The sequence below is a fragment of the Mobula hypostoma genome, chromosome 8 (assembly GCF_963921235.1).
Source record: "Mobula hypostoma chromosome 8, sMobHyp1.1, whole genome shotgun sequence".
NCBI lineage: Eukaryota > Metazoa > Chordata > Chondrichthyes > Myliobatiformes > Myliobatidae > Mobula > Mobula hypostoma.
In genome coordinates, this window is record NC_086104.1 from 103,467,015 (window position 1) to 103,478,034 (window position 11,020).

Sequence of the window (11,020 nt, forward strand, 5' to 3'; positions counted from 1 at the left end):
CACCTCAATTTTAAATCCAAGGTATTCAGGGCCACATGAAATTACAGACAAAGCAAGTCCATCAAGGTACAGAGTACTGATTTCTCCTGATAGACGTGGATGGTACCTAATCAACCAGTTGAAATTGATGATGGAGAAACAGGAATGTTGTAATCTTCAGCACGTAACCAGTGATATACATGCTGGTACTGATTTCGGAGACGATAATTGATGTACGTGGCAGAGCTGATTTGCATGTTTGATGTTGGAACACTTGTTCGAAGGAGATTGTAGTGGATGTGATGAAGAGGGAGCTTTTCAGTTCCATCATCCTGAGAATCAGGGGGGTTTTGTCAAAAAAACACAAAGAAAAGGGAAAATAAATGAAGAAAGATGAACAGCTTGAGTCCAAAGACAATTGGGAGCCTGGATTGTAAGGGCTAGAAAATCAGATAGAAAATATGGATTTAAAATAATTTAAGATTGAAACTGAAAATAAGAGCAAAAATTACCCTTTTGTGTTACAGGTTTAATTTGACATTAAGAGAATAATGCATTTTGGAAGTGATGGAATTAACCATGACTGGGGCCATGGCTGGTTGCCCTGAACTACTGCAGCAGACAAACAGGTGGCAATAATGATGTTGTTACTTGGGAAATATTCAGAAATCAAGAACATTTTTTCTCAATGGACCCAAGTAATACAGGCTAATAAGGGAGAAATAGAGGACTCAAATTTGTATTATGCTCAGGCAGATGGTTTGATATGTTGGACAAAACCTTAGGTATTCTAGAAGTTACAAAAGTACAGTTCTTATCCAATAAAATTCTAGAGGTGGCATTATCAAGCCAGATGAAATAATCATTTGTTAGTTTTCAAGTCCATTAAATTGAACAACCTTTAGGTGATGAGGGCCACGGTAAGATAGCAGTTCTCAGGGATGATACCCATGTGAATATTGAGTGGGGCAGTGATTGATACAAGAGGTAAATTGAACGGGATGGCCATACCAAGCATTTCTGGAAGGTTGCTTCCATCATTGTAAACTGTCCACAGGAGGATCTGGTACATGGGGAGAGGAGAAAGAAAAGGAACTAAGCAACATGGGTAGAGTTTCTGTTAGGACCTCGGCCCTTTCAGAGTTTTCAAAACTACTAGAAAACTGACCACCCCACAACCTCAAAACTACACGAGAGCCTAAATGTAGTGAGACGCAGCATAACACAAAGGGGGTAGGATTAGTGTTAGAAGATGTGGGGAAATTTGTCACTTGGGTACCAGGATACCAGCAGAAGCAGGCAATTTTTAATCACTTACAATGAGACAATTATCGCTCATCTTCTTGGGAGTCAACCTCGCATAACTGAGTTTAAACCAGTTAAAAATAGGAGGAGAAGACTATTGGGATTCGTGGGAGCAAATTATGCATTGGGGTAACCACAGTCAATTCCCTGAGATATAGCAGAATGAGAAAACCAGAAAATCAGGTTGACAGTATTGTTAGGAAGGCATATGGTGTGATGGCCTTCATCAATAATGGGATTGAGTTCAAGAGTCGTGAGGTAATGTTACAGCTATGTAAGACCTTATTTAGACCCCACTTGGAGTACTGTGTCCAGTTCTGGTCACCTCACTACAGGAAGGATGTGGATACCACAAAAAGAATGCAGATGATATGTACAAGGATGTTCCCTGGATTGGAGAGCATGCCTTATGAGAGTAGGTTGAGTGAACTTAGCCTTTTCTTCTTGGAGCACCGGAGGATGAGAGGTGACCTGATAGAGGTGTATAAGACGATGAGAGGCATTGATCGTATGGATTGTCAAAGGCTTTTCCCAGAGCTAAAATGGCTAACGTGAGGGGGCATTTTTTGAGGTACAAGGGGTTTGTCAAAGGTAAGTTTTTCACACAGAGAGTGGTGGGTGCATGGAATGCACTGCCAGCGACAGTGGTAGAGGTGGATAGAATAGGGTTTTTTAAAAGACTCTTAGATAGGTACATGGAGCTTAGAAAAATATAGAGGGCTATGCAGTCGGGTAATTCTAGATAGTTTCTGAAGTAGGTTAGTTGGTTGGCACAACATTGTGGGCCAAAGGGCCTGTAATGTGCTGTAAATTTCTGTGCTCTACGTTCTAGTCCCTTCAGCAGAAAATGTGGGATATTACTGGAGGAAATTATCAAGATCAGATACAAATTAATCAAATTGGTCATGGTGTATCCTAACTAACTCTGGATGCCCTTAAATTTCAGAAGCCCCTTCAAGATGCAATGAATCAGATTATTGACCACATTGACCTCATTTTTAAGGAAAGGTATAAAACTGACATCTGTGCTACACATGCTAGTTGGTTGCTCACTATGATTGACACAAATTTATTATAACGATGCACATCAAGTACCAAATTGGGTCTTAGATGAGCAAGTAAAAGAATGGAAATAATTTAATCTACCCCACGAAAAGGGTTCACGATATGGGCAAATATGAGAAGACTTGGACATCCTTAAGTGACCCGCCAGCACATGCTACAGTTATGAATGGTACTGGGAAAGAGATAGATTTATCAAATTACTATCAAGAGTGAGACCACTGGGGTTGCCGATAGTATAAGGATTACCCCTTAGTAATAATGATCAGAGAGAAACTGTATTTACTGACAAGTATCTTTATTGTCTCAATTAAAAAGTACATGAATTTACAAAACCAAATACCTGTGTGCACACCTACTACTTTTCCTTGACCCCCCCATGATCAGTCAAACAACTTAGAAGATAATATCCAGGAAAGGAGTTTACGCTGGTCATGTGTTCCTTGTGGTCCCACTCCAGTTTCCTCGTGTCTGTGAGGTCCTCCACATCTACAATATTTAGTCTCTGCAGAGTTGTCACTCCTTTGCATTCAAAGCTCCTTACTTTTATAAAAACACTTCATATTAGTTCAAATGTTGCGGTTCCATCCCATCACCTTGTTGGCTCTGGTCCAGGGTACAACCAACATTACTCTATGGTCTTTGCCCTCAGCCCCGTGCCTTTTGTTCTTTTCAACTCTTCACTGGTTCAAAGCAGTCAAACCAGGTGATCCAGGTGCTGAGCCTCTCCTGCAAGCCTGTCACTTTACATAATACATAGCTACTTTTCTGAGAATGGTCGCAGGTTAGCAGGTCATCAGCTGAGACTCCTTGTGTCCACATTCAATTGGTCTGATTAAGTTATTCCAGAGCAAGAATTAGTTCATTAAACAGTTCACAAAATCGGGGCTGCAAGGACAGTCTCACAAAATTCATTCCTGTATACTGATTTTCACCCTTTCTGACCAAAACCCAGAAGAAGTGACAAGAAACAACTTACTGTATGAATTGTGGTTTCAGTATTTAAGAAAATTGTTTATTGTCTGTTTTATCTGTAAGTAATGAGTCTTTTTTGCTGTCTGTATTGGTGGGACAGACATATTTTATAGCAACAGCAGCCATGAGTTATATCAACGGATGGAAACAGTGTCTTTTGGAAAGTCACAAAGTTGCCATTGGGAGCGTGAATTTAGATCTGACTATTGGAGGATCAACTTTGTCTCAGCCATCACGGTAACGAAGGAGACCGTCACAATCAATCTTTGTGGGACTATGTTGTTACCGAGATTCCACTGATTCCTCACTTGACTGCAGACGAGTTGTGGAGGAGGCAATAATCCATCAATGGAATAAACACACAGTAATTAAGAAACACGCTGACACAGCAAATGAAATATTGAGTGAAGCTGCTCTCTAGCCATCATTTTGTGACCTGGTTTTGTTTGGCTCAGTCAGTATTTTGAAGTAGACACATTGATACTCCAAGTAATCTTCTGGAATAGAGTCATTTCAAACAAGAAGTTATTTGTAAAGTGTTCTTTGGTATGATATAACATGCAGGTTTGTGAATGGTGGGGTCAGTGTCTACCCTGAGTGATTCAAGTTGGTTACTGGTTTAGTAACTGTATTAGAACAAGGAGACATAAATTATCACTTATCACTTGCAGAAGAGAGCAATAACTGGATGCTGGCTTGGACCAGAGCCAATAAGGTGACACAAGCCAGTAAGATTCCCTCAAGCCAACAAGACTGAATTGCACAATTTGAATTGGTATGATAAGTGAATAAAAATGAGAGGCTTCGAATGTGAGACAACGATAACTCTGAATAATAATCATGGCAGATACGGGTATGAGCAACCCCATACCAGACATGTAGAAACTGGACTGGGACAAAGAGGAATGCCTGACCAGCGTAGACTGCTTTACCGGGTATTATCTTTTCTATTCCTTGACAATTCACATGCTTGTTAGTTGAGACGATACAAGTACTCATTAGTAAATAAAGATTCTTTCTATGCCCAAATAGTTATTGATACTATGAGGTAACTCTTGTTAACAGAACTTTGAATAAATTATCAGTCCAGAAGAAGAAGTTAACCAATGGAAGAGCATGACCTTTCATGGAAGACATCCCCATGATCTGAGCATACCACAGGTTGACATGGAAGTATCGAACTCCTGGCTCAAGGTGGGAGACCTCTTCCCAGAAACAGAGAGGTTTCTTGTGGAAATACAGGACCAGGTGACTAACACAAAAAATTATCAAAAATACATAATTAAAGATCAACACATTCCAGAGGATAAACGCAGAATATGCCAAGAGAAACCAGAAACAACTGAACACATTACAGGATCCTGCAATTTCACTCAATCTGATTACTTACACAGGTGCAATCAAGTGGCAATCATCATCCACCAAAATCTTGCTTTAAAATACAAACTCAGAAAACACACCATAACTAACTATAAATACAAACCTGATCCAGTTTTAGAGTCAGAAGCCTACAAATTATATTATGACCAAACTATTATTACAGATAGGGCAATCTATAATAACCAGTCGGATATAGAAGCAGTGAAAATTACCCATGAAGTTGAGATGAGCAGGGAATATGGAGATTAACTATTAAAGTCATTCTTACTTGGTCCAGAGATTTAATGGATGAGAACATGTCAGGCATAACTGCAGTCAGTTCATCATCTTCTTCAGTCTGCAGAGCCATGCAGGAAACTCAAGGGAGAACTCTTCACCCACAGATGGTGACTATTTGGAACCCATCACCGATGGTGGCGCAGTGAGATCAGCGCCAGGCTCGAGAACGTAGGTTCCCGAGTTCGATCCAGTGACAGACTCTCTCCATCCGCGCCGGGTTGATGTCAAGCTCGCAACTCGGCCTCGTAAAATAATATTGCGAAGTGTCTGTGCGAGGAGTGGTGCCCCACACAGCCTTTCCAACTGCGCCTTGTAAGGCATGAAAATGCCCGACACTGGCCTCTCAGGTCTGAGTCGACGTTGTTGTCACCATCATCATCACCACAGGGACAGCGAGAGGTGAACAGCAGGGATGAATTTGAAAGGACTGTTGTAGAACAGAAACACTGGCAGAATTGACTCCCTACTGTATACTGGGTGTGTTGTAGAATTATTTGGCACCCGAGACAGAGTTTAAAATAGAACTGATTTATTAGTCACAGATCCAGAATATGAAACTCCAGTCCCATTAAAGGTGAACATCAGCAGAAGAAACTCCTCCCATGCCCAGTGACCAGGGTACAGAACTGGGTGTGATGAGCAGCAGCAATAATTACAGAGTTCAACACCGACAGTCACTTTTGAACTTGCCTCTGAATTTAGCAACTGTGATGGTTAAACATCCAGCAAGCAGCTTATTTCAACTTCATCCCCAGTGTGAATTCGGTAGTGCACCACAAGGTCAGATGACTGAGTGAATCCCTTCCCACAGTCTGAGCAGGTGAATGGCCTCTCCCCACTGTGAACTCGCTGATGTACCTTCAGTTGAGAAGACTGAGCAAATCCCTTCCCACACGCAGGACAGGTGAATGGCCTCTCCCCAGTGTGAACTCGCTGATGTACCTTCAGATCAGATGACTGAGAGAACCCCTTCCCACAGTCTGAGCAGGTGAATGGCCTCTCCCCAGTGTGAATGCGCTGATGTACATTCAGTTGAAATGACCGAGCAAATCCCTTCCCACACACGGAACAAGTAAACGGCTTCTCACCAGTGTGAATTGACTGGTGAGTCTGGAGGCTGGATGACTGAGTGAATCCTTTCCCACAGTCTGAGCAGGTGAATGGCCTCTCCCCAGTGTGAACTGACTGGTGTATCTGTAGGTGGGATGACCGAGTGAATCCCTTCCCGCAATCTAAGCAGGTGAATGGCCTCTCTCCAGTGTGAACTCGCTGATGGACCTTCAGTTGAAACGACTGAGAGAATTCCTTCCCACAGTCTGAGCAGGTGAATGGCCTCTCCCCAGTGTGAACTGACTGGTGTCTTAGTAGACTGGATGACTGAGTGAATCCCTTCCCACACACCGAACAGATGAATGGCCTCTCCCCAGTGTGAACACGCTGATGTACCATCAGTTGAGACGACGAAGTGAATCCCTTCCCACACACAGAACAGGTGAATGGCCTCTCCCCAGTGTGAACTGTCTGGTGTATCTGTAGGTGGGATGACAGAGTGAATTCCTCCCCACAGTCTGAGCAGCTGAATGGCCTCTCCCCAGTGTGAAGTGACTGGTGTTTCTGTAGATGGGATGACCGAGCGAATTCCTTTCCACATTCTGAGCAGGTGAACGACCTCTTTCCTCTGTGAACTCGCTGATGTACCTTCAGGTGAGATGACTGCGCAAATCCCTTCCCACACACAGGACAGGTGAATGGCCTCTCCCCAGTGTGAATTCGCTGATGTACTGTCAATTGAGATGACGAAGTGAATCCCTTCCCACACACAGAACAGGTGAAAGGCCTCTCCCCAGTGTGAACTGACTGGTGTATCTGAAGGTGCGATGACTGCGTGAATCCCTTCCCACAGTCTGAGCAGGTAAATGGCCTCTCCCCAGTGTGAACTCGCTGATGGACCTTCAGTTGAAATGACTGAGAGAATTCCTTCCCACATTCTGAGCAGGTGAACGGTCGCTCTCCAGTGTGAATTGACCGGTGTCTCTGGAGGCTGACTGACTGAGTGAATCTCTTCCCACACAGAGAACATGTGAATGGCCTCTCCCCGGTGTGAACTCGCTGATGTACCTTCAGTTGAGATGACGAAGCAAATCCCTTCCCACACACATAACAGGTAAACGGCCTCTCCCCAGTGTGAACTGACTGGTGTGTCTGCAAGCTGGACAACCGAGTGAATCCCTTCCCACACAAAGAACAGGTGAACGGCCTCTCTCCTGTGTGAACTGACTGGTGTCTCTGTAGGTTAGACGAGTAAGTGAATCCTTTCCCACAGTCTGAGCAAGTGAATGGCCTCTCCCCAGTGTGAACTGACTGGTGTGCCAGCAGGTTAGATGACTGAGTGAATCCTTTCCCACAGACTGAGCAGGTGAACAGCATCTCCCCAGTGTGAACTGACTGGTGTGACTGCAGTGCGTCACAAGGTTGGATGACTGAGTGAATCCCGTCCCACACACAGAAGAGATGAACAGCCTCCCCCCCCACTGTGAACTTGCTGATGTACCTTCAGTTGAGATGATCGAGCAAATCCCTTCGCACAATATAATCAAGTGAGTGGTCTCTCCTCAGTGTGAACTTGCTGGTGTTTCTGCAGGTGGGATGAGTGAGTGAATCCTTTCCCACTGTTCTCTCAACTGTCTGACAATGTATCAAGTCAGATGTCAGACGTAGTGAATCCCTCGCACAATCAATGCAGTTGAAGAGCTTCTCTCTAATGAACAAATGCTGGTGTGTTCTCTGCACCCGGTTCCAGTGGATTTCACTGAGTTACAATAGAAAATGTCATTTCAGACACAAAGCACGTTTTCAGCTGGGACAAGACACTTCTTCATCTCCAGGGATCTACAAGATATATCAGTGTTACAAAGGAAATATCTGGACAGAGACAGCAACGCTGACGTGTTCCGGTGTTGGGAATCCTGTTCACAAATTCTTTGCTGTTTCCAACCTGTAAAAAGATTTACGAAAGACATCAATGGGTGAAGGATATTTCAGTTGAGATAATTTTAGTCTGCATGGTTAGCTCTGACATCACACTATAACAGTAAGTTTCAACCCAGGTTGGGAGAAGAAGTCATCTTCTAACTGGGCATGGATCAGGCATTGGGACTGACCATCAAATTCTCTGACAGTCTTTCTGTCTGTATAAAAATGGGACATTTCTACCCGTCTTCAGTCTGTGACTTTGCTCAGTTTGACTCTCTCCATTGGTATTATTCATTGTTCCCCCTAAACTGTGTGACGGGACAGTAACTGAAATGCTCTCGTGCAGAAAGCCTTTGCTGCTGTATAGCTGGAATTTTCTTTTTTATAATGCAAGTGCTGCACAGTTTTCAGGCTGTACAGAAATTTCCTGTGCAGCTGTAAAGAAAAAAGCAAAAGGAACATTGGTATTATTTCAAGTTCTGGCCATGTCCCAAAGTGCTACAAAGAGCACACGATATTACACAGCTGATCCTGGAGACTTTCTGATCACTCTGACCTCTCCTAGTGTGATTTACCCTAGTGAACTCATCGATGGCAACGCCAATGAATATGAAGGGGAGGTAGCAGTCTTTCACATTGGAGTGAGACACCTTAGTGATGTGAAATCTACAGGTCACTTGTTACCCAGGCCAAAGGTGTTTGATATAATTATGTACCCAGAGAGAACGGATAGAAAAGTCCAGAACAAGTGGAGAGAGAATAAATGTGTGTTTCCTTCCCCTCCCCCAAGAACTAAAGCTTATATAAGGATTTTGATCTTTATTTTCGCGAGTTCCTAATCCCTGGATTTAGACGGCTGGAGCTCGGCAGTGTCCGAGAGACCCGTCCCTCTCATTCCCTCAGCAGAGATCTCCCCGGGCCCGGGTCTGAGAGAGATGGGAAAGATCGGGACTATCCCGGAGTGCGGGACCACGGTGTATTCGGAGCTCAGAGCAATTGTCCCTCAGTCGGGGCGCGGACGCCGGAGACGGTGAAACTCCCGCCCGGAGCCCCGATCCTACCTGCCGCCGATTCCCCAGAGCCCTTTGTCCGCTGAGCGCATGCGCGACATCCGGGGATCACCTGGTATCATTGCGCCTGCGCACTTGATCGCCTGGGCACTGCCGGCGAATTCCGAGGCGCGGAGTTGTCAGGGTAGCTGGTAACATACTCAAGTTCAGTAAGCAGTTAAAGGTATTTACAAGAACTGCTTCCACGCCGTAAGCCTCTGAAATAGTCAATGGTGTTATGTAGAAAAATCAGCAGCTACTTTAACGCAGCAAACTCCCACAAACAATATACCTGTATTCCATATCAACAGGAGTTCCGTATGTCAAATGTCAATGTCCAATCCACCTACAAATGCAGATACAGAGGCATGCAAAAGTTTGGGCACCCCTGGTCAAAATTTCTGTTATTGTGAATAGTTAAGTGAGTAGAAGATAAACTGATCTCCAAAAGTCATAAAGTTAAAGATGAAACATTCTTTTCAATATTTTAAGCAAGTTTAGTGTATTATTTCTGTTTTGTACAATTTTAGAGTGGGAGAAAAAGGAAAGGAGCACCATGCAAAAGTTTGGGCACTCCAAGAGATTTGAGCTCTCAAATAACTCTTACCAAGGTCTCAGACCTTAATTAGCTTGTTAGGGTTATGGCTTGTTCACAATCATTGTTAGGAAAGGCCAGGTGATGCAAATTTCAAAGCTTTATAAATACCCTCACTCCGCAAACATTGTCCCAACAAACAGCAGCTATGGGCTCCTCTAAGCAGCCGCCTAGCACTTTGAAAATTAAAATAAATGATGCCCACAAAGCAGGAGAAGGCTATAAGAAGATAGCAAAACATGTTCAGGTAGCTGTTTCCTCAGTTCAGAATGTAATTAAGAAATGGCAGTTAACAGGAACGGTGGAGGTCAAGTTGAGGTCTGGAAGACCAAGAAAACTTTCCGAGAGAACTGCTCGTAGGATTGCTGGAAAGGCAAATCAAAACCCCCGTTTGACTGCAAAAGATTTTCAGGAAGATTTAGCAGATTCTGGAGTGGTGGTGCACTGTTCTACTGTGCGGTGACACCTGCACAAATATGACCTTCATGGAAAAGTCATCAGAAGAAAACCTTTCCTGCTTCCTCACCACACAATTCAGCGTCAGAAGTTTGCAAAGGAACATCAGCATTTTGGAAACAAGTCCTGTGGACTGATGAAGTTAAAATAGAACTTTTTGGCCACAATGAGCAAAGGTATGTTTGGAGAAAAAAGGGTGCAGAATTTCATGAAAAGAACACCTCTCCAACTGTTAAGCACGGGGGTGGATCAATCATACTTTGGGCTTGTGTTGCAGCCAGTGGCACGGGGAACATTTCCCTGGTAGAGGGAAGAATGAATTCAATTAAATACCAGCAAATTCTGGAAACAAATATCACACTGACTGTAATAAAGCTGAAGATGAAAAGAGGATGGCTTCTACAACAGGATAATAATTCTAAACACACCTCAAAATCCACAATGGACTACTTCAAGAGGCACAAGCTGAAGGTTTTGCCATGGCCCTCACAGTCCCTCGACCTAAACATCATCAAAAATCTGTGGATAGACCTCAAAAGAGCAGTGCATGCAAGACGGCCCAAGAGTCTCACAGAACTAGAAGCCTTTTGCAAGGAAGAATGGGTGAAAATCCCCTAAACAAAAATTGAAAGACTCTTAGCTGGCTACAGAAAGTGTTTATTTGCCAAAGGGGGTGTTACTAAGTACTGACCATGCAGGGTGCCCAAACTTTTGCTTCGAGCCCTTTTCCTTTTTTGTTATTTTGAAACTGTGAAAGATGGAAATAAACAAGTTTTCTTGCTTAAAATATTAAAGAAATGTGTCATCTTTAACTTTATGCCTTTTGGAAATCGAGTCACCTTTACTCGCTTAGCTATTCATAGTAACAGAAATTTTGACCGGGGTGCCCAAATTTTTGCATACCACTGTATCTAGTAGAACAGATTCTGCACTTGCCGGGAATACAGAGCAGCACGCACAAAGTCCT

The 11,020-nt window shown here is 43.5% G+C and overlaps 1 protein-coding gene across 1 annotated transcript; it reads right to left on the reverse strand.

Moving 5' to 3' along the window:
• Positions 1-2,571: 2,571 nt before the first annotated feature.
• Positions 2,572-9,060, reverse strand: LOC134350796 (zinc finger protein 585A-like). Its single transcript, XM_063056493.1, has 2 exons — positions 9,015-9,060; positions 2,572-7,975 (listed from the first exon to the last, which is right to left on the reverse strand). The coding sequence occupies exon 2, from the start codon at positions 7,405-7,407 to the stop codon at positions 5,695-5,697; it is 1,713 nt and encodes a 570-aa protein (XP_062912563.1). The 5' UTR covers positions 7,408-7,975; positions 9,015-9,060; the 3' UTR covers positions 2,572-5,694.
• Between the last annotated feature and the right edge of the window lie 1,960 nt (positions 9,061-11,020).